General features: G+C 40.7%; 1 protein-coding gene across 1 annotated transcript; it reads left to right on the top strand.

The window, feature by feature from the left end:
* Positions 1-497: 497 nt before the first annotated feature.
* dnaaf11 (dynein axonemal assembly factor 11) lies at positions 498-24,596 on the top strand (the record flags this gene model as incomplete). The annotated part of the gene is made up of 12 exons (XM_083690597.1): positions 498-507; positions 835-1,002; positions 1,126-1,203; positions 1,311-1,483; positions 1,576-1,814; positions 3,593-3,760; positions 10,130-10,207; positions 11,995-12,060; positions 12,166-12,235; positions 14,178-14,273; positions 18,164-18,249; positions 24,319-24,596. The coding sequence occupies 12 exons, from the start codon at positions 498-500 to the stop codon at positions 24,512-24,514; spliced, it is 1,428 nt and encodes a 475-aa protein (XP_083546723.1). The 3' UTR covers positions 24,515-24,596.
* Between the last annotated feature and the right edge of the window lie 356 nt (positions 24,597-24,952).

Here is a 24,952-nt window from a genome sequence, read left to right as displayed (position 1 = left end):
GCAAATAGCACCTGGTTTCTATGACATATCTGCTGTGCTCAAGGAATGACATTCCACGTTTTACAAACATGATTTGAGCCTTGAACGTCACATCAGCTGTTCACAAATTCCCCTATGTCAACAAAAACATAATCAACTAGGCGGCGGGCAGAGGCACTCTATATGCTTTAGTTTTTGAGATGATCGATCCCTGGCCAGGGAGGAGACAGTTTTTTTCAAACAAGCTACATTTATTTTTTCTCAACACATTTTCGTTTGTTGGCAATAACCCTAACCCTAATCCATTTTTTAAAACAACAAAACAACTTTAAACACGTTTACTAGTCGATCAGTCAAACAGGGGGGCATTACTAAATAGTCAACCAATCCAAAACTCGTGTAACCGTCCCGTAGCCTTGAGTCTGCCAATCACGTTCTTCCGGACTTAGAGACCAGGAAGTAACACACTCGGCGCAGAGTGGATGTTGGTTTCTATAGCAACGGTTGACAACAGAAAGATGGTCCTCAGTAAGTAGCAAAACCTTGATAGCTGGCAAGCTAATTGAAATAATCAATTAACAACGCTAGAAATGCTTGTGTAAAGTGTAACCTCTGCATTATAAAGAGCCACCATGTATGCCTCTGTCACTAATTTAAGCCAACTTGCATCCTTGATATAAGATAGCTAACTAGTTAACGTTCGCCAGACCCAGGTAACATCATCGACCTACTATGTCGCTGAACTGTGCCAGACTGATCTATCATGAGCTTGTTTGAGTTAAGTTCAGCTATGTACTGAGAATTGCTGCATGCGTTGACCACTGTACATGTGAAAAACACACTTTTTTCTTTCAGTCACCGAAGACATGGTGCGTCGTCGATCAGAGCATAACAACTGCGAGATATTTTCTTTGGAGGAGGTGACTCTGCATCAGCAAGATATCGAGAAACTAGAACATATTGATAAGTGGTGCAGGGACCTGAAAATTCTGTACCTACAAAACAATCTGATTCCCAGAATAGGTGGTTATATTCTCTTACCCACTCTTCCTTTTGTTTCAGTTGTAATGTATAATGCCATTTAATCAGTGCAATGCCATTGTGTCAACTTCATTGATTAACTGCTGTGAGTTTTTGTCTCCTCAGAAAATGTAAGTAGATTGAAAAAACTGGAGTATTTGAACCTTGCCTTGAACAACATTGAACTCATTGAAAACCTTGAAGGTTTGTATTTTGTATCCATAAGCCTTGTGTTGATCAAATCAGTGCTTCAGGTTTGCTTTATTTGAGGGCAATCATTTGATTAGTCATACTCTTGACTCTTGACTCAGGATGTGAGAGTCTCCAGAAGCTGGACTTGACAGTGAACTTTGTGGGCAAACTGAGCAGTGTTGAGTCACTGAAGCACAACCTTCATCTCAGAGAGTTGTTCCTGGTGGGGAACCCCTGCACTGAGTTTGAGGGCTACAGGCAATACGTGGTGGCCTCACTGCCCCAACTGAAGGTGAGGGTCCCAACTAATTATATTTGGATGTCAGTGTGTAATGAGTAACCTTGTCTGAGACCTGTTTGTTTTAACACTGCCACGTTGTACAGTGGCTCGATGGGAAAGAAATTGGGCGTTCAGAGCGAATCCGGGCCAGGCAGGGTTTGGAAGGGGTGAGGAGGCTGATCCATCAGAAGGAGCAGGAGTACCTAAGGAAGAGAGCGAGGGAGAAAAAGGAGGCACAGATAGAGGAGGAAGGAGAAAAGGAGAAGCAGGAGGAGAGGAAGGAAAACAGTGCCTCCACTACAGAGAAGAGGTCAGGCTTGTACACCAACATCAACGACACGACGTATGTGCAAGCTAAAGAGTTTTAAAGTTTTCATATAGAAAAGGAAAAATGAAGGTGTCTGTTCTCAATATCTTGTGCATCTCCTTACGCTCGCAGATCTATGGTAGATCTATTGATCTATAGTTTCTATCGTGCAGATCTCTAGCGTGCATTCTAATGTCAGCCCAGTAGACGCCTTTGTGCCAACTGTGCACTTGGGGCTCAGAAACTCACATTTGAGGGGTGTGTCTCATGAATATCATAGACAGGTGCATTCTCATCTCAGATTTTATGAGAAAAATCTGTTAAAGTGACACTGAAATCAATTGAAAAACATACATGTAGCGGCATTGAAATAGCAAAGGCAAAACGTCTTATCTGTCGCAGACTAATGTTTAATTTTAGGGGTCTCGGTCATCTGCCTTGACAGGGTCAGTTGCTATTAAATAGCCAAAATGTATTTTGAATGTATTAGCATTGCTTACCTATTACAAATTATGGCTGTGTAATGGAGGGAATCCAGTCCAAGAACAATTGAATACATAGGCCTACAGTTTTACTGTCATATTATGTACTGGAATACAGGAGAGTGAAAGTTCAATTCTTACTAGCGAGCCTTTCTCTTCGGATAAAGCAATATCACACGAGGGATATCGGAATGGCTGTATTGCAATTGTAGGCAAGAGGCCCATTCGATGCAAATCAATTTGGAACATGTTTTTAAGACTGTTTTACTAAAGTTACATTGGGGAACAAATGTCAACATCTTTGGAAACACTTGTGCTCCATGCCTATTCTGACAGATAGTTGAAGGCTGATCTGGCTCTTCTTATACATGGACTACGCGCTGCGAGGTGGCCTTCCGGCCACTAGGGGGCCTCCTCGAGTGATTGGGAGGTATAGCAAATATGTTGGTTGTTACTCAGAAACTTCCAATAGAGCAATGACTACTTAGGGCCCCATAATAGGTAGAGCCGGCTCAGGTTGAAGGCTTACCTTTTACCGTTTTGCACCTCTCATTTAGCAACGCAATATAAGCACCATGGACAGCGGTCATTAATGATTGATTGACAGCCCTGCTACATGTACGAAAGCTCTCATTTGCAAGCGTATTTCTGTGTCTGTGGTTCAGATAATTTCCTTGAAATTGATTGGATCGTAAGGTTTATTGAAATGATAGAGCAGACACAAACACTTTGAAGATCTCCGTCAAGCACAATTAATACCCACATCAAAAGTTTCACGTGGCAAACTTGGCAAATTGGGGTGGTGGAAATGGCACAGTCCATGAGCTCCCAGCCTTACAGGACCTCTATTCTCAGCCACGCCCGGTTCTCCCCAATACTGTCTGGCAGCAGGTTCCTGCGCAACTGGTCTCGGACCAACAGGTTCTGAGACAGCTTCTACCTCCAAGCTATAAGACTTTTGAACGGATTCCCCCAGCTGCTTAGCAGCACTACCTGCTGCTCACAATTTTCACTCACCCCAGCACAATTTGCACTCACCCGGCAGGAAAAAATGTAGCTACTCTGTCGTACCTCTTACTCAATTGTGATTGGTTATAATGGAAGCAACAGCACTCGCTGCCTAGGGAACCCATGTTGTTTGATTGCATCCCAGCTGCCAGTGAAAATGAATGGAGCCCCTAGTGGCTGCCACTCATATCTGAAACAACCTTAATGGTTATAAGCTCATAGCTAGTGGGATTTCAGTGTTGAAACTGATTGTAAATGAGTCAATTTGTCCCTATTTCTTATTAACTTGTACCTGTTTTGTTTACATGATTAATTGAATTCTAGTCCTGAGTCTGAAGAAAACAAGGAGAACCGGGACAAAAAGGACAAGACGACCTGCCTCTTCTCAGAGGACCAGGATAGGGAGTTCTGGGAGAAACCATGTGCCTTCACTCCAGAGTCTCGCCTGGAGGCTCACCGCCACCTAGAGGAGAAGAGAAAGGCGAAGGAAAGGTTGGTACTCTCCCTGTTACCATTATATGAATATAATTCATATTTACATTATAAATAAAACCTTTTAAAAAAAACAGTGAAAATCTGACATCTCAAGCCCCCTCTCTACCCTAGTCTCCATGTACTTGCATGTGAAATTAGTAAACAAAAGTGCACCACACTATGACGGCTTTTATTTAAAAAAATACTTTTCCAATACACAAACAAATAATTGCCATGAACTTCAATAGTGGAAGGAACAAACATGCTTTGTGTATATTTCCCCTGCTCACATTACACATTTGGTGAAAATCTTGAGGCACAAAAAACAAAACACCATGAAGCCAATGGTTAAAAAAACAAACCTTTGTTTTTTTTAACCCTTAATAGTCCAACCCTTAATAGTTTTTTTTTCAGCTTTTAGTGATAGGATCTTCTCCTTAGCCAAATTGTCCTAGTTGCAAAATACTAACGTGGCTTACTGTTGGCATGCGTAAATCAATTCCTAACAGATATGTAACTGTAATCCAACGTGTCCTTGCATCCCCCTGTTGTGAACAATCTAAGCTTCCAAAAGGTACAACACATCTTCTGACTTTTATCTCTCTGTAGTCAGTTTTAGTCAGTAAAATGCCATTCACATGAGAAGCGCAAGAATGGCATCGCGCCAGGCGTCGCCACTGCCTTCAATGGAGGATGCGGCTGCGCTTTCTGAATCAGCTGTTTCCAATGTACTTTTGAGGTAACACAAGCTATGCTGTACCTTTCAAGGTGTTAGTGCATCACTGAATAGGAATATTGACCTGGGGAGCAACTACAGAAACAAACATAGCGTTTTGTTATTTTTCGCTCTCTTTTATTGTGTATAATGTGTAACCTTTGCATGTCAACTCAAGTTTAAATACATGCTACAGTACCTCTTGATTCAATATTGTACAGATGTAATTTAACACCACAACAAAGAGTGTGGAATGCATACATTTCAAATGATTTAGGTTTGTTTAATGGAGCTGTGTGTAAGTCTGTTGGAAATGTGCCCCCTCTGGCCACGGAGGCGAAATTCAGTTTTAAGTTCCAAACAACAACATCCTCCCTAATACTACTACTACTACTACTACTACTACTAATAATAATAGAACCCCTTGAAATGGACGTGCAGTGTCGGACATTAGCTGTGGTGTTTCTGCATGCGCCACTGCAGGAAAAGGTTAAATTGGACCAAAAAACTGAAAGAGGAAGACAGCCATGTCAAGGATGATGCGTTTATAAGAACATTCCATTGAAGTCCATAGGAGACGCCATAATAGCTTCTTCTACTTCTACTTGTAATAACACGTCTATGGTTATTACTCATGCAAGAATAAGAGATCCAGGTTATTAGTCATTTTATAATGATTGATGAACTCTGCAGAGGTAAACCAAATGACCCAATGATTCCAGGGTTACGGTTAGCATTTATCCATTTAGAGCAGCTTACTGGTTCTTGGGTATTTATTTCTCTCTCTCTCTCGCTCTCTCTCGCTCTCTCTCTCTCACTCTCTCTCTCTCTCTCTCTCTCTCTCTCTCTCTCTCTCTCTCTCTCTCTCTCTCTCTCTCTCTCTCTCTTTTACTCTTTACCTTAATATATGCCACCAGTACTCCCTTCCTTATTAGCCTGCTAGCTCTTTTAATCAAAATGTAATCAGCCAACATTGTGGAGTCCATAGAAGTGAGATGAGAAATGTCACAGCTATCCATCACTTTAATGACAGGATTAGCGCTATAAGTGATCTAGCGCATGTCAACAAGGACCCCATTAACCTCAATGATGCAGTCTGACTTAATCACCCATTAATCACCCATGACTTAGTCATAGGACCCTTTGATAAAGCAATTTAGAAAGCACTGGATTCTACCTTGAGAATCTGGCATTATAAACACAAATCATCTGATCTCCCTTCATGACCAGAAAAACACAACTATGACCACAAAAACAACTACTCATATGCTCTCTTTTATTCATTTTAAATGTCTTGCATGAAAGTAAAAAGGCTTATTTCATCAATACTGAGGTGGTTGCTGCCATTTAATGTGGTTTGAATTTGTTTCCAGCTGGTGTCAAAGATAAATAATTGATAAATAATTCACCATTCATGTCCGTCTTCATATGGAAATATTACCAAAAACTGTGCTGTATGTCTGATATTCAATGCCTTCCTTTTTCATGGAGGATAGACCTATGCTAATTTCAGAAGTGTGATGGCTGAAGCTCAACTTAAAAATCAGACTCAACTAAAGTGAATTATTTTTCCTGCAAGATTCTTCGCATAATATTATTTTGCTTTAGCCTAACACCATAACCACCACAGAAGAATATCATTTTTGTTGCTGTTGTCGAACATACCACTAGACCAAACGAGACATATTCAATGTATTCACTTGAGCAAAGGGAGCTTAATTTAGGTTTTACGGTACATTCAGTTGAGCAGGCGACAAGAAATTACATGAGACTCTCTCAATATCGGTGGACAATTTGCACTACTGTAGTCTAAATAATAATAAAATCATGTTCCTTTTATTATGTGATGAACCACTTATCGAATATAAATATTTACCATCTACAGGTAAAGATAATGGTCATATTTGTTGTAGAATTGTTGAGTTTTTCATATCAGCTTGGGCTATTGTATAATCTTTTGTTGCAAAAACGTGACACATTCACTAAGGACAATTTAATAAATGAACATAATATATATTAGTGCGTTCATATTTCAGTGCTTGCAGTACCTTACAGTCTATAGCCCGCACACATCAATAGCATTTATTTTCTATTTTCAATAGAGAAGAGAATCACACCAGGAACGTCTCATTTCTTACAAGCTTGTTTCCTTTCACCCTCGTTTCCTTGTTCACTCTCCTCCATTCCTCGCCTCGCTTCTCTCTGACGTTTTGAGTAGGACGTGAGTAGAGGATGCGAGGAATCCAGTTTCTAACAATTGACAAAGTCTGAATTCTGAACATCTCAGGACACACCTCTATTTAGGGGTAACCCCACTCCATGTGCTTAACTTGTTAGGGGGCACTTAAGTCAATGAGTAAGTCTGAGGTCTGAAGACAGGAGAATTGCTTAATTTGAGACTTCAGTTCATCTCTCCATTATTAAGAATTGGTGGATAATTCAGTTTTTGCACTTAATTTAAAAATCAGTCCATTAAAAGAGTAAATGGAAATTACAATACAATTTTCATTTTGTGATTTCTCAATAAACTAAAAATGAGAAGCTTTTTACATCAAACATTTTTTTTCACTTTTGAGTTGTAAATTCTAATCACATCTTGAATTAATTGAAGAGATATTGAATTGACCCCAACCCGGGTACTGCTCACAACAAAAGTCCCATGGCCAAGACCGTGGTTACTCCAGTTTATTTCTGTAATGTTCAAGCAGTTCACCGGTTTAGCCACTACATGTCACTATAATATCAACTATCATTTGAACCAAAGGGGCTTTGTACTTGACTGTGAAATTAGAAACATGTTCTGGTCTGATGTTAAGCTCCAACTGTGTTGTTTGGTTACGCAGACACTTCACTTCCCCTCCCTCACGACTAGAGGTAATCACAAGCCACCATCTCTTTACCCTCTCTCTCAGGTACGGGGTAAATCAAGCTTTGTTAATTTGCCCATGTGCTGTTAATTAATCACGGCCTGCTTACCCTACAGGTGACCCACTTGCTAGGGTGTTAATTGGGTAGTCTTCGTTAAGCTCCCCCCTCTCTCTTTTTTCTCTCTCTCTCGCTCTCTCTCTGTCTCTCTCACCTCAATTACAGCAGTTGTACTACAGTTAAAGTCAAAGGCAGCCGCCACTGAATTAGACCAAAGTCCCAGGGCACACAACAGTTACAGTGTAGAAATGTTGAATAGGACAGTGAAGCTTATGGCCAAGTTAGTTATTAAAACCACAGTCAAAGTGGCCATATAACAAGCAATACTCAATTGCAGTTATGATATATAGTTAATTCAAGCCGTTCAAGCTATACTTTGATTTCTCCATGTGTATCTTGTTATGTGATGCTGTCAAAATTCTTGATTTACTATGAATGGAGAGAAAAGTGAGAGAATGCCAGAGAGTTCCTGCACTCTGTTTAAATGTGCTTTGGTTCGCTTTGAAGTCCCTTTGAAGTGGTGAGGGGTGAGATCTGGGGCTCTCTACTACACTGTCATTACTGTCCCCACCTCTTATCTGCTGCTCACCAGCTGCACACTTTTTACTGTGCATTGTAATGTGTAGTTTTACATATAGTGTGACTTACCATAAAAACATGACAAGATTTAGGCCTATTCTATACTCTATAACTATTCACTATTCAATGCTACTCTATTTGGAATGGGGGGGGGGCAACTACTCAGATACTGCATTATGGAAATGACTACTACTGATTAGCCTGATAAGCCCAATTTCACCATGAAAACATAACATAAATACAAAGAACTATGAAGTTCAAGTGGAAAATCTGGATAATACACTTACCATTTTTGACCATTTCCCTATACACACTTGTCACTAAACACTGGCTTGATGCATGTAGTCATCCCGTCATTGTATTGTCAGAGAAGATGAATTTTCTGCTACTGAGGCGGATTCTATGATATGATCGGTTGCTGTGCTTTGCCTAAGAGAAACATGTAGTGTATCAAACGCTGGACCTGCAGCATCAAGTGAAAAGGACTTGACTTCTGCCTTGATATGTGTCGAGGAAGAGAGTGAGAGACATTTAAAGTTATGTGTTGCTGTATGTGGAGGATTTGTAGATGTTTGTGTTTTGTGGGGTTTTATAATCAGCCCTCTTTGCGGCTCAGTATTCTTTCCCTGAGATTTCATTGCATCAATGAACATCATGTTAAGGTTTCAGGGCACTTAACAGATCATGAACTTGCTAAGATTTGTTGCCTGGTTAAAATATTATGAGAGGGCCTAGTACTTGCGTACACTTGGGCATGAAATTTCTGTCTGTATACTTTCAGGAAATACACTTTTTATTGTCCAAATGGTAAAAGGGTCAAATGAAAATTGTATATATTTGGCTAAGCAAATTGCTTGAGATTGCAAAAGTGCTTGGTTAATGTAGCATTTGCCATGTGGACACGAAGCACTGCTAAGTAGCTGTCTGAACACATTGTGCTCAGATCGGACTCCATAACCTGCCAGTAGAGCTGCCTATACCAATGTCCCACTGACTCAGCCTTTTTTGATTGATGCTCCAGCCAAAAAGTTTTAAAGCAAGGACCTGTTTTGCTGTGTGCATTGCTTTAACCTTGAGAAGTCACAAGTACTCCCGGTATGAAGTGAAAAACAGGATGAGAAAAAGGTGGGATAGAAAGACAGATGGTGGTTGAATGCGGTGATGTATTATGGTGCAAGATTTAATGGCAATAAAAGTGTACAAGTGTACATTACCTGAACTTTTGGAAAAAAAAAAAAACCCTAATAACTTATTTTCTTCCTTCCTCTAGCACTTTGACTGCTGATGGAACTTGTTCTTATGGAAGGTTTTACTTACGATGACTGATGTGTAGTTGATTCACTTACTTTAGACAAATGTACTTATTGTAAATCGCTTTGGATAAAGGCGCCTGCTAAATGACTTAAATGTTAAGAATAAGAGCCCCTCTTTAGCTGCTTTAACAAAGTGCTCTTTCTGTGTCTTTCAAAGTTTTATCCCTAAAACTTTTGAACTACTTCCCTCCATTTTAGTCTGTCTGTCGGTCTATCCATCCATCTTTCCATCTATCTATCCCTACATCCATCCATCTACCCATCCATCCATATATACCCTAGAAATAGCCATGAGCCTGGGTCACCCATAAACCATATCCCATAGTCCCCTGCATGGGAGATAGAATGCAGTATTGCCTCTAATTGTAGAGTGCTAAAACATTAGCACGAGCTTTGACGTGCTCGCTCTCCTTGAACAGCTGTGTGTGTGTGTGTGTGTGTGTGTGAGAGTGAGTGAGAGAGAGTGTGTGTGTGTGTGTGCACTGCAGGATTGCTTTACTACCTGTGGTTTTGCCACTTCTTTGTTATTTCTGGTTATACGGTGCTTGATTATACACTAGGCACCGAATGCAAGATCTTCCCGAGCAAATGAACAGGTTAGTTAGTTTGATAAACCATATCAGTGAAAGCTGAAAATTTCAGTGAATGCTGGAGTTGGCTTGCATTGCATGTGCATACGACATCCACATGTTTTGATGAACAATGTTCCCCAGTGATGCTTTTTGCGGTGTTTGCCACAACTCACTTGTGTTTCCGGTTCTCACCTTCACCCTGACGGCCCCATAACTCTGAAGGTTGTGCAGTCAATCAGCTGCTAGAGCTCCCAGGCTGATGATGTTTTGCTTCCTTCTGCAGGGAGAAAGAGGAGAAGCCCAAGGCCCCAAGGACACTGATCACACCTGAGGGACGGGTGATGAATGTCAACGAACCAAAGTATGTATGTGTATGGGAAAAGGGAGAGAGAAACTGTCCAGACGTATGCACACATTTGTTAGGTCAGTGTTCTCCAAACCTAGTCCTTGGAACCCACAGGGTATGGGTGCATATTTTTCTCTACTTTACAGCATAGCATTAGTCAAGGGCATGATGAAGAGTTGTATCAGGTGTGCTACTGCAGGGTTAGAACATGAATGTGCATCTCTGTGGGTCCCCAGAACCAGGATGAAGGAACACCGCTGAAGGACCACACCCTGTGGTCCTAGGATGTTTCCTCACTGCTCACTTACATACCACTCAAACTGAATGTATGTGTCGGTATTCCTAGCGGTATGCTAGTATGGGTATTGGAATTGAGCTCAACTTTGCTTGTAGCTCAATGTCTTTCCATGGCAAGAGAGCTCTATAATGCCCTAATGGTGTTGTGTGGCAATAATAAGCAGTGAGGAGAGAGGTCCGTTCTATTGGGTTAGGGCAGAGAGTGCTCTGTAACCTGATTGGTTCTACTGCTTAAGAGGTGTTGTCTGCAGTTTCCCTTACCTGCCAGATGATTTTCTTTGATCCCTCGATTGTCTTGTGTCACTCGCCACAGTGGAAGGAAAGCGTTTGATCAGCATGCCAGGTCAAAAATACTGGTTGGCGTGTGATTGGTACATTAGTGGCTTTCAGTCTTGATCTCTGGACTGCCATGTCTGCCGTGGAATGCTCCGGTGAAATGGGCCACCATGGTTACCCTCCATTAGCTGTGACCCATTAGCTGTGTTTGATTTCCTTTTCCTTTTACAATTGTATCTACCTGGGGGGCGCTCAGTGGCGCAGCACACTAAGATGCATACCATATCATTGCAAGGTCCCTGGTTCGATTCCGGCCATCGACATATCCTGCATGTCATCCCTCCTCTCTCTCACCCATCCTTCCTGTCAATCTCTACTATCTCTGTCCCAATAAAGCAGAAATGCCCTAAAAATATATTTAAAAAAAAAAAAAAATGTATCTACCTGAAATCTAAAAAGTATATGATGCTATTCTCTTGAAGGCTTCGCCAGTTATCCTCATCTAAAGAGTGCCTTAGGACCTCTATTGAGTACGACTTGAGTTATCATGGTGATGAGTCATGAGTGATATGAGATATCATATATATATATATAGATACATCTGTATACTGTAGGTTCATTGGGTGTACAATAGCATGTGGTCCATCCAGGAAAGCCTTGAGACAGATCAGTCAATAGTGTCTGGCTGCAGACATACCACCTCAGGCCACATGCCCTGTGAGACGGAGCCTACGCACTAAGGCCTCTTCTTAAGTGGTGTTTTTGGTAGCTGTGTGATACATTATGTGATATATTACCACCACAAACAGTACGGGTGGTAAACTGCCTCAGGCAACAAGCTCATTTAGCCAAATAATTCAACAATGGCAGAGATTTTTTTATATTATTATATTATTCATATTATTTGAATGATGTTATTATTATTTTAATACTGCCACTTACTGACAATTTATCTGATAGCTGGAATGCTCAAAAGCCCTCAAGTGTGGCGTGCTTGCCCAACCAGCTGATAGCAATTGCGGTTTCACACCTGTCGTGATAGCAATTGCGGGCTGTCACACCTGAGGGCTCGTCGAGCTTCACATGGCATGTGACCTGAGATGGTATGTCTGCAGCTGGATGCTTCTCAGATCAGTTAACGTTTTGAGATGTTTGTGGCTTAGCCATACCAAATAGATTTGGATTATTTTCCTATCAATGGCCTCATCTAATTACAATATCATCCATAGGCTTGATTTCACACTCACAGAAGATGAAGACAATAACACCATTGTCTTGGATCTGGAAGTCTACAGGTACGAATGAGAACAAAAACAAACGTGAGCATTTCAAATAGATTTATAGTACAGTATGTATCCCAATGCAAAAAAAAACTAAAATGTCCACAATTTCACATGCAGACATATGGATACTTCCCTGTTGGATGTTGATGTTCAACCAACATATGCTAGAGTGGCCGTCAAAGGAAAGGTACTCTTTCTTTTTACATTGTTTGATAATGGGTTTTTTTGTTTTCATTTAAAGCTGCCCTCCACTGTTGCGAATCGGCTGGCCTGCCACTTTGTTTACAATGTAAAAAGCGTGTTGTTACGGCTTGTAAAAGTAACCTAGACACTTAAAAAGTAACCTACGTAGACAAGTAAGTAGACACTTTGCCCTTAAACAATGAGTTCAGAGGTATAATAAGGTATGAAGTTACCAGAAAGGAAGAACGGAGGGTATTCAGGTGGCAAAAACCCTATCAAATTATAATAAAAGTGAATGTCCTCCCCCCCCTCGGCGCCAATGAACTATAAACACAGTAAACCACATTGTTTATCCAGAATGGTAGGCCAGCCAATTCCTGCGAAGGGCAGCTTTAACCTTTATTAAACCAGATGGATCAATTAAAATCGAATTCTTATTTACAATGACGGCCTTGCAAATGTAGGTTTTAAATGTCAGAATGGAGTCCTGAATTGAGACAAAAAAGATGAATAGATGTTGTTTTTCCTTTGGTTGCCATTCGACAGACTTGGTGTGGCTTTGCACATATGTTTACTTGCATGCGATAATGCATGCTCTTTTAGAGCAGGAAGCATGCAGAAATATGTAAGGATTGTCACCTTAGCAGAGAGTGTTGATGGCACTGACAGTTCCAACAGTTACTCCTACACGCTGCCCCGGGCAACAGTGGGCATGCCGCCAGCCCAGAGCTGGATTACACTCTGAGTTATGGCAGCACAGCAATATTCTAGCAGGTGGCACATTTGCGAGATACAACATGGCTTTTCATCCCCTCGTGTCAAAACAAGTGAGAAGTCTCCTCTAGCGTCATACTGCCCTCTCATTAACTTGTTTTCATCAAATGGTAAATCACAAATGCATAGTTAATGATTAATACTTTTCATCAAAATGTTATTGACCTACCACTAAGATGATGAGGGAAGGAGCAGACCTAGAAGATTCACTGTTTGATTTAAAGCAGATTGTCTGACTTGTATTTCACTCTAGTATTTGATAGTCCCAGTGAGAACATTGCACAGTTTTCGGAAGATAATTTATGACATCATGGTAAGATAATATTCTGCCTGTGAATTTCTTGTTTTCAAAGACGCCACCCGTCCATCATAGTTAGCAGACTGCCATCTCTGTAGTGTCTCATTATCATAAGGAGAACTGTGTGTCATAATAAAGCATGTGTTTATCATGTCCAGCCAGGCTTTATTTCCCTCAGCACATTCAGAGAGGTGTAAGTGCTTTTAATCTCGCACAAACAGGCCAGTGGAGACCTTTAAGCTTGATTAAACAGCTGTTTAGTGAGCAATTCATTCAGAGACTGTAGTTTGGTTTTTGTTAGGGTTTTATTTACTCTAAGAAAAAAAACATATAGCCATACATCCCTGGGGTCTTCACTGCATAGACCCTTAAAAACAACTGTTACAAATGTTGGCAGTTTGGAGGAGCTGGTCTTGTTGGAGATTTGAACGTCACGACTGCACTGTTAGCATATTTATGGATCACCGCTTTGTGCCAAGGGTCGGCATGATTAGACTGGGGGTGATTTATCCGGCGATACCCTTTGGAATGACGCCTTTAAAATCCCTTATTAATACGTAGCAATTTAGAGAGCAGGAGACATTGATCTGAGGCGTCATTGGAGTGTGTAATGGGACAGTGAAGTATTTTTTCTTCTTTTGGCTCTATACTATAAAGCATATAGTATAGACTGCACCCCCCTCCATTGGGACCGATTTATAAACTTCAAAGTTTCCACAGTGAGCTATTCTTATAACTTGTCCAACTCATCTGGAAACTGTATCTATAAAAGGCCTCACTAATGACTACAGTAATTTAACACATTGTAACACTGTCGGTGTGGGATCAGGGTATTAATCTTTGTAATTAAAGTTGTGAATAATTTACACCACAGATTTTTCAGCTGGCATTGCCTGTTGAAGTGAAGCCTGACAGCTCTACAGTGAAGAGGTCTCAGATCACCGGCAACTTGGTCCTCACAATGCCAAAGGTATATTCTCAAACACCTTGGTCCTCACAATGCCAAAGGTATATTCTCAAACACCTTGTCCTCATAATGCCAAAGGTATATTCTCAAACACCTTGTCCTCATAATGCCAAAGGTTTATGTAAGGACACTGCTGTGCAAATCCAATACACCTCTGATACTGCAGTATGCATCTGCTATTGATTGAATCCCTGTTGTGATGTCTGTATATGACATTTGTTAGGACAGGATGGATAGCAAAACAAAATACAAAATAACAGTATTTGGTAATTCATTATTGTACTGTCCAGTTGCCACTGGTCTTAACCTGGTATTCATTATGAACTGGGTAACAGTTTCTTGTGGGTAACTTTCTGATAGTTACTTGAACCATTTTGACAGTTAGTAACTTCCTGGTAACAATTGATACTTTCTGGTATTTGCTACAGTGAACCACAAAGTCAGCATAGGTAATTCCTGGATAATAACCATGTGGTATAATCCAATGCAATAAGAAGTAGAGCGTTCTTGCGTTTCAAATGAAAATATTAAATGCATACTCATTGAGAAAATAAACCTCAGTTATAAACCTTTTGTTGCGTGAGTACATTCATTATGTATTTTCATTTGAAACACCCTGCTCTTTATTGCATAGGTATGGGTAATAACTACCAGGTAATTATTAAATGTAATAAAATGTAACCCTATATTTACACACCAGCAAGAGCTCAAAGACCTGGTACTCAAAATGAGTAATCTTGTCCTTGACATGCTTGAAATGCTATCACAGTATATCATTTCGATCTAAGACCACATAATGTAGGCTAAATGCTTTACTTATTTTTCTGTGCAACAGTGTTAAGCAATGTTTTTATAATAAAGAAAATAATACATTGTAACAGATAGCAAAGCAATAACCTAGAGAGCAATAACAGATAAGTGACATTGACCTTAATTTGAACTCATTCAATATTATACAATTACCTAAAGGGGTAATCTGGGATTCAAACAACAATGAAGTTGCCACTCTACAGCTATGGGATGGGGTTGGTGAAATGTAACCACTCTCATATTCATAGACGGTGTTATGCATGCAAGGACTCATCCATGAGATACAAATGGTGGTTTTAACATGTTTTTAAGCGATACAGTGTTTGTTAACAATTGCATTGTTTACAAACAATGGAGTAAAACAAGCTTATGTACTACAGTACATTCTTCAAGAAACAATGGCTATATATCATTAATTTTAAAGTCCAAAAATAAATGTTTTATGATAAAAACAAGAGCATGGATTAAATGAGAGCACATACTGGCACATATCCCTCTCTCTGTGTGTCAAGTTGTGCTAAGCTTGATACACACCATCAGAGTTCAGATGCATTAATATTATATTATATTAATAAATGGATGGGCTTAAAGCCGCCATGGTTTAAGGGGACTGGAAACACTTTGAAAACCGGGAAAGTATTAAAACCAAAATAACAAGATGATGCCAGGTCAAGTACATGCATGGCATATTGACATTTTAGCACCTCAATAAGACTTGCTTTTTCATGGAGCTTTTACATCCTTAAAGTATGCATTCTCACTTAAGAAATGGCAATAACATCAGTATTGCATTATGATGTTTGTACATCGCATGATGAATAAACACCAAACTTGGTCTTGTACATTGACTTTGCGAGTCGATTACATGGGACAGTGACGTTTCAAACGGAACTCCTACATGTGAAAAAATATTGGATCGGGAATCGGAGATAGAGAATGCTATTTACCGATCCGATGCCATGCACTTATGCAATTAAAATACAGTTCTCTTTCAGTCGACTTGGTTCGACATCTCACTATGGGATATGCACCCTTGTGTACCCTATTCACTGAAACCCTATTCAGTCACACCTGGAACAAGCCGGGAGTGCTTTGCATGGCTGACCCCGCCCCAGCCACCTCATAAAGGCTACTGCAATGCACCTCCATTTCATTCTTTTCACTCTTCACATGCTTATTTGCAAGCCCATCTACAGTGTTCCAAAAGACTACATAGCTTAACTGTTCCACTGGAAAGTTCAGATTCCTCAGGGTGTTAGGTTGCTTATTCTTCCCTACAGCAATCCTGCTGATTCAGGCCTCACTCTTACCGCGCAAAATTCTCTCTAGTTTGAATGAGTCACTAGCCTAGCAACTTTCTCCCGTGCCCCTTTGGTACCACGCGAGTTGTGTTGCTAGCTGGTGGATGAGCTCTCGTAGTGTTCATGACCGTCGAGGTGCTCCCCTCTTTTACGACACCTCCTCGTGTTTTCCGCAAGGTTTGAACACTTGCTCCGCCCACTTTAGTGCTATTAGCCTGGCTCGCTAGCTTCACCCCACGACGTGAAGCTACACTGGTTAGCAGCGTGATTGGCTGGAAATAATCCCACATGAGGTAATTACTATAAACCTCTACCTGGCTACTTTCTCTCGTGATTTGTCCATCCCATTTCTCCCATTGTGCCGTGACCTGCTATTCCAAGTGCAGGGCCAAATATTCTACCCGCACCCCGAGTTGATGGATCTATGGGTTAGCTCTTGAGAGTGGGTTAGCCTGAATCAGCAGGTCCAATTTAAACTGGATTCAGGGTGATAGAGCATTTGAGGGTTGGATTTAGAGGCGTGGTGTGGTGCTTTTTCAATTCTCCAGTCCCACAGCCCTCTCCTTCTTACAAGACCTGCCATTAAAGGCTACATCGCCACTATCCGGCATGCCATGTTGGTCCTGTAAAACAACCCCCTAGTCCGTCGTTTTGGAAAGGAAGTGCGCCGCATCCATCTTGTCTCCATGTCACCTGTCCCATTTGGATCGAGCCTTTGGTGACTGTCGACTTTGAGACGTTGTCTTATAGGACGGCTTTGTTTCTAGCCTTGACCACGGTCAAGACCATGTATTTACAAGGACAGATATTAGGTGTTCAGGGGTGTGATCTACTGTTTGTGTGTTCGCCGACCTCGTACAGGGTAGAGCATGATCCAAACAGTAAGTTCACTGTAAGTCCTAAAAGCCTGCAGCCCCCTTTGGGAGTCCGGGCGCATTCCACTAGAGGAATTGCTATGTCTTGGGCTCTGATAAAAGATTTCACCCACCAGTAGTAACACAGTGCACGCATATTATTATGTTTCTTTTCAGACATTTCTTTTAAAATACTACTGTGCATGTTCATTTCATCAACTGAACTGTAGCCTAATTAGCGGGCTTGCATCAGCGTATTTCCCCATTTGTCCAGAGATATTTTAATCTGGAAAACAGTCCATCACCTCTTGCAGGGAGGAGAAGTGTGTGACGTTGGGTTTTTCTGGGTCCACCACTTTCGTGAGGCACTTCTTCACAAATTCATCCTCAGCAAAGGGTTTCCCATGCTGTGGGATTAGCATCGCCATTTCGTAGCTGGCCTTGGTGTGTATGTCTTGAAAAATGCTCCCATGCTTTGTGTCATAATGTTAAACTCCTTGACTACCGCAACTGAATCTTGGCAAATAAGGCAAACACTGTGTGTGTGTGTGTGTGTGTGTGTGTGTGTGTGTGTGTGTGTGTGTGTGTGTGTGTGTGTGTGTGTGTGTGTGTGTGTGTGTGTGTGTGTGTGTGGAACCTCTGATCTTTTTCTGTGAAATAAACATGGATTGTATTGGAGTGTCAAGATTTCATAAAATTGACTCTTTATGGTCCCAATAAAAAAATGACACTTGTTGCTGAAAATCTCACTCTGGTTCTATTAATACCCATATTGCTTCTGAGTTTACCAGCATCATAGAAAGCCAGTGGACAAATCATACTCTAAACTACTTTCCCAGAACTGATTGAGTTGATTTGCAAAGAAAGTAAATAATGATCATTCAACCATGATGTTTTCTGATAGATTTAAATGTTTCTCTTTTTTTAGGCTCAGGGTGAAATCAAATTGAAAAAGGCAACTCTGCGTCCTACAACAGTCCCTCAGAGCAGCCACACACCAGAGGAAAACACAAGGTAATTCCTCAGGTTTAATGTTAAGCTGGGTGGACACGCATGTTTTTGCCCTGTCTACAGGCTTCCGATCAGCTCCCAATTCCATATGCGAGGCATATGTCCCAGAGTACCTGCCGGCCTGAAAATTCCCACGGTTAATCTGTATATCCTCCGGTTAATGTAGACAGAGACGCATGTTTGAACTGTGATAGTCCAGTGCGCTTCATCACCAACTCCGCAATTGCAAACGAGTCTGAGCCTCACGTGAGAACAGCATCTCTAATCAGTTGTGTTTGTGAAATGAAAAGCTCGCTAAGTCTACCCAACTACCTGAGCAGAGATCACATAAACTAGCATGGAACGTGATGCCTTAAACCAAGTTCTGAGTTGATATCAATAAGATAAAAAGCTGGGTGTGTAAATCCACCAGCTATTAAGTCACTCCTTGAGTTTGCTGGTAGCTGTGAGGAGTTATCGGTATGACAGCAGAACCTCAGAGACATGCACCTCACGTGGGATAAACTTGCGCTCCTATCATTGACATGTCAATCAAATGCATCACATACAGTGCCCTCCATAAGTCTTGGAAAGAGGAGGCATTTTGTCTTTGTTTAGCTCTTTTGGGCACCAAAACTTTTGGAAAATTGGCTTGACAGGTGTTTCTGTCATAAGAGAGCTGTCAAAGTCTAGTATTCATTTTAGGCTTTGCATTTCCCTTTTCAGTCTGCCATTGGTGTCTGTCAACATGAGGACCAAAGAGATGTCAAGGAAGGCATTGTGAATCAATCAGAAACAAGTTCGCAAACATGTTTGCGAAAAAGTACTTTTTAGCAAAACGGTCTTGTAAACGGTCTTGTGGACAAATAAGATTAACATTATCATGTATCAGAGTGATTGCAAGGAAAGGTCAGAGAAAAAAAGGATCTGCCCAAGATTTACAGCATTCCACCTCATCTGTGAAACATGGTGTAGGAGGTGTTATTGACATCATTTGCTGTATCCGACAAACTGCTTTAAAAAAATCAGTGATGTTGTCATTACTTTCCATGATCTCTAGCTCCATGATCTCCGATGTAGTTTGGCTCCTTCACCTTTTATGACCCCTGCACCAGTCCTTGTCCTTCAGCTTGCCCCATCAACCGGAGTGAGGGCCCCACAGTAATTCTGTATGCTTAAATTAAACATTCAATAAAAATGCAAAGTGACATCAGTGCTAACGCCGGGTGATAGGTGAACGGTGCTGCGCTGAGCTGAGTTATGGCACTATTTGGACGTGATTAGATGTGACCCTTGACCCCATGGGTTACTCACATATTACATCCTGAACTCTTTGGCCAAGAAGGCGGTCCACCTGGAGGTGAGGACGATGATTTGTTTAAATTGGTTTGGCGATGATTTGTTGAAATTGGTTTGCCATCTCTTCAGGCTACATCTTATCAGTCCCTCCTAAAGACCTCTTCACCCCCACTACCCCCCCTGTACTAACCCTACCCCATACCCTCGAGACCTCTTCACCCCCACTGTATAAGTTCTCTCCTGTTAATAATAATAAAAAAAATAAAGGCTTCTGGCATTACGACTTCCAATGGTCTGACATCTCTAAGGTCACATGTGAGCTGTCATCTTATCGACAAGCATGTACAGTGCTCCAAAAGACAATCAAATGGATGACAAAGTTTCACAATAATTGGGTTTCCTCTGACCCTATTATTGATGTTCATAATGATAACCATGTTGCCTAATATGAATCATTATTAGAAATGTGGTAACACTGTAAATAGTTTGACATCATTTGCTGTACCCGACAAACTGCTTTTAAAAAATCAGTGATGATGTCATTACTTTCCATGATTACCAGCTCCATGATCTCCAGCTATTTGGTTCTAGTTTGGTTCCCTCACCTTGCCTTAAGGTGTGTGGCCACTCTTTAACTGACTGCCACATTTACATTTCATGACCCCTGCACCAGTCCTTGTCCTTCAGCTTGCCCCATCAACCGGAGTGAGGACCTGAGGCTTAAATTAAACATTTAATAAAAATGCAAAGTGATATCAGTGCTAACACTGGGTAATAGGTGAATGGTGCTGCACTGAGCTGAGTTATGGCACCATTTGGACTCGATTAGATGTGACCCTTACTCATATTACATCCTGAACTCTTTGGCAAAGAAGGCGGTCTGCCTGGGGATGAGGGTGATGATTGTGTTGAAATTGGTTTGCTTGATAGCACAAGGCAGGGCAAGGCAAGATTTTGATTTACATTGAACATAATGGAGCAGCATTAAAAGGTAAAGGTAATTCCTGCGATAAAAATTAATTCCAGAACTGCGTTTTTATTTTTTACGCTGTTAATGTACTTAGGCAGAGGACTCAAATGCACGACTCGGAGACAAAAACTTAAATCCAATAGAATAGTCTTTACTATCAAAAAAAGGTTTGGTACACAGGTAGGCAGTCAATGGGTAGGCAGATAATCCAGGAAGGGTGTAGGCAAAGCAGTGTTTGGTACACAGGTAGGCAGTTCAGAAAGTCAGGCAGATAATCCGAAAAGGGGTAGGCAAAAAGCAAAGTCAGAAACACTCTCAGAGATCTAAATAACCAGGAATATTCAACACTAGGAAAAAATCGCTGGAACGCCTGACACAAGGTACAAAGACGAACTGGCACAGAGACAAGGGAACAAACAGACTAAATACACAGAGAAGGATGATGAGGAACAGGTCAAGCCACTCAGGGTGGGGTAGACAATCACACAGGCGGGAAACACACAAGGGCAGGTGGTGAAGTGTCTGAAATGAGAGACAGGTGAGTAAAACAAAAATAAACAGGAAACAATAAATGAAATAACATGAAACAAAGACAAACATAAACTAAGGAACAGGGCGGGACGTTACCGTTAATGAATTTTCCCTATTTTGACCCTTATTATTCACAACATGCAATAATGAATGGAGGACACGCCAACAGATATTGATTGCCCAACAACCTTGCAGCATTTAGCCAAGGGGTTTTCAAAGCCACTCTTCGCGATTTAGAGGATCAGCAAGGAACTGCAGATATTGATCAGCAATCGAATCGGTGGTTATGTTGCGTGCACTGTCTGTGCCCAGTGTGGTAACTTGTCTTCTATGTTCGACTCCTTATATTTTGATAAAGGCCTAGTTTTTTCATAGGTTGAGGAGGTTGAAGATTTGACAGTCAAGTTCCTGTTCCCTTTGAATTTGTGATGTTGTTGTAGCTCATCTGAGAAGATCCATGCAGCAGGTTGTCATATTGATGACAATGGGGGTAGATACAAGTGAGAACATTTTGTATTTATTTATTTCATTTAACTTTATTTAACAGAGCTACAGTACAGAGACTTTTATCACACCTTGCTTAATTGTTATTGGCTGCTAATAAAAACATCTGATGCAGATTATTGTTGTCTTTTCTCCCCTTGTATATGACATCTACAACCTAATCTATAGTTTGTAATTAACTTTAATTAGCAAATTTTTCAAAAAAATTGGCCAAACTGAAATCGCGATTAATTTGTGATTACTCACAGCAAACCATGCGATTACATTGATTAATTGATTCAATGTTTAACAGCCCTAAAAAAGCGATGCACTCCTGTGTGGCTGCCTTTAACATACGCAAATGTGATCATATTTAGATTGTGAAAAGCTAAGCATTATAAAAAGCTAAAATCTAATTTGATACTGAACAACATCTCATAATCTCTAAAACTATTCAGTAAAACAATAACTGGTCAGTTACACAACAAAAAAACGGATTCATTGATAGGTGTCCTCCAAGCTTTATTGCATTTGATTGTTGTTTTTTTCACAGTATTTACTTTTTTTCCAACCCCATTAACCCAAGCATGACCTGGAACAGAAAGTCTGAACAAATTGCTTTGCCAATAGTGAATGTTTCTCAATGTTTAGTCTTGGTCAGCCACTGCACACATTCAAATGCAATGCCCTCCATAAGTATTGGAAAGAGGAAACATTTTGTCTTCTTTTAACTCTATTCATTCCTTTATACTCCAACAGTTTTGACTTGAAGTAGAGATTCTCAGCTTTAATTCAATGGTTTTCTTTTTCAGATTGGAGTCACCATTTAGGAAGTACCACATTTTTTAAACATACTCCCTTTTTCATGCAATAACTGCCTGAAGTCTGCCACCCATCTGGTGATGCTCTACCAGGCCTGTACTGCAGCCATCTTCAGTTGTTGAACAAACGAATGGTTCCTTCCATCTCCCGTAGGAACGTGCTGATATCCAGGTTTACCTGTCCGTTACAAAGCTGAGTGTTGAGCAAAATTAGGCCATGCTTGCAGGTGTTGTTAATCTTTCCCCAGCCCTTCATAATTAATTTACTATGGTTTAGCTTTGCTCTCCAATGAGGAAGCTCATTGTATCTGTGTTCTCTGCTTCTTTTATCGAAATGTAATTTGGTTAGATTATCATAACAGCACACAACAGGCCCACACAAGATCAAATCCGTTCCAAATCGAATCTAGTATCGATCTATGGCAGGTATTGAAGCTAACCAGAACTTTGTGATGATGTTACTGAGCCTATTCCGATTACAATGCAATTTTGGGCCAGTCATGGTAACAGAGATTACATAGATTTCCCTCGAGCGACATCGTGGCCCCAGTGACTTATCCTCCATTGCAGCCAAAAGCAGCCATTCATATCAGTGTTGTTGTTACCACAGGCTTAATTTCCCATCCAAATAAACAAGTTTCTAAATGCTACAGTAGGTGTAATGAAGTGGCAACAGTGGCCCCTCCTCTGCCACACCGCCAGCACTTATGTTGATGACTGCACAAGGAGATTAAATAACAATTGCCACACTCCATGTTATGAGTCAATTGGGAGATTCTATGACCGCTCCCTTTCAAGGCAGCTCAATTCTGTCAAAGGGCAAAGGTCAAGTCCTGTGTCAGCATTGTTTCTCACGCTAATGAGCCAGCTCAGCGCTTTCTGCCTTTTGATGTACTTTTTTAAACCAAACAAACTAGGAAATGTCAAATGGTAGATAAGAACGTATAAATCGGAACAGGGTGGCTAAAGGCAGATATTGGATTCTAGGCTTTCTACCTCTTGTATTATATGAAAGTACATTTGCATCTCAGTAAGAGTTATGGTGTTTTGGGGGGGGGTTCTGTAAAAATGCAAAATAGTAGATCTCTATGTTATGTATAGGTAGCCTTGCTTCACTCTAATATTAACCAGGCAGACATAACATTTCACTGTGAGATAAGACCGTTTGCATATTCAGGAGAGGGGTTGAAAATGATGCTGCTGTCAAGGAATCATGCAATCTCTTGAAAGCAGGCACTCGTTCATATTCATAATTGGGAGGAACCTTTATTTATTTACCCCAAGTGAAAATAGAAATTGTATTGCATTGTATTACAAGCTGTAGTTTATCTATACTGTTTGAGTGCATACATTTTTTCAGTTTTGATCACTAACTTCTGTTTGCTTTTCAAAATCTACACGTGAATCAGTGTATGAACAACATTACAGTATGTAAAGAGGTTACCCCTCAGTCTCCAAGCCTGGCAATTTAACGAATGATCCCTAGAGATATTTTTAAAAGATAACTCATCTCATTGTCTTTCTGGGGGCATCTGATTTAAGTAATATTAATTCATTAATTGCCAAATGGGATGACCTCATTTTGTGGGATGAAACCGATGTATGGAAGAGTGGGATCAATCTTCTTTAATGGAAACAGAATGTCTAGCGTAATGGAATATAATTTCCCTGGAGATGAATTTATGGATGTGCTCTACCAGGAATGGTTTACAGCCTACTCTTGAGGTTAGGGTTAGGGTTAGGGTCATTTTATGCTTAAATATCTTTCTGCAGATATTTAAGCAAATCACTTGAAGAATGAGTTATGGAATGTTATAATCTAATAATGTGAGACTTTTGAGACTATTTTGGATTTCTCAAGCCACAGTAATTGACTAATAGAAGTGAGATTGGATTACGCCCCTCTAATTCAGTTTGTCATTTGACAAGGTTGCTTGTGTTGACTGCACTGTACTGTGTTTGATGTGGATTTGGCATTTGTTCACACAGGACAATGAATGGCCATGAGAGGTTGGAGGTGGACCCCAGCAAACACTCAGGCGTTGACTTGGCCAACATCGTACCACGAAGGGACACCCCCAGGGAAGGCCCGTTGGAGTCACAGAAACTGCTGCCCACGATGATTGATCACATCACTTTTTCTGCAGACTTTGTGGATGACCCTGACGTTCCTCTTTTGATATGAGCAAGCGAAAGCAAATGTTTTGTTGAGCAAATATACAAACATGCCAGATGTCCTGAGATGGACATGAGGAACAGTGCTATTACAGGAGACATGTATTGTCAACCTTTGATACATACTATAGTTCACCTACTCTGAATTTGCTGGATTGTACCTAAAGTCAGTGTACTGCCCTACTACTTAGCATAGTATTTGACATGCAAATACATTCCTAAATGTGAGATAAGGAAGTCCAGCATGTGTGAAACGTATTGTGCATCTACGTCAGATATGCTCATAAATGTCAAATAGTGCCTGATATATACCACTGGTTGGTAGCCAAGCAACCCTCCAGGACTGTATTGTTTTGTTGCCCTGTGGTCCAGCTTTGTTTGAACTGTAATATTCTGTTCTTTTTTCTGATACTCCTCCCAGATGCCTACCAAAGCAAATGTTTCTTCC

Source organism: Argentina silus (assembly GCF_951799395.1).
Source record: "Argentina silus genome assembly, chromosome: 1".
NCBI lineage: Eukaryota > Metazoa > Chordata > Actinopteri > Argentiniformes > Argentinidae > Argentina > Argentina silus.
This window is presented reverse-complemented; position numbering and strand designations above follow the sequence as displayed.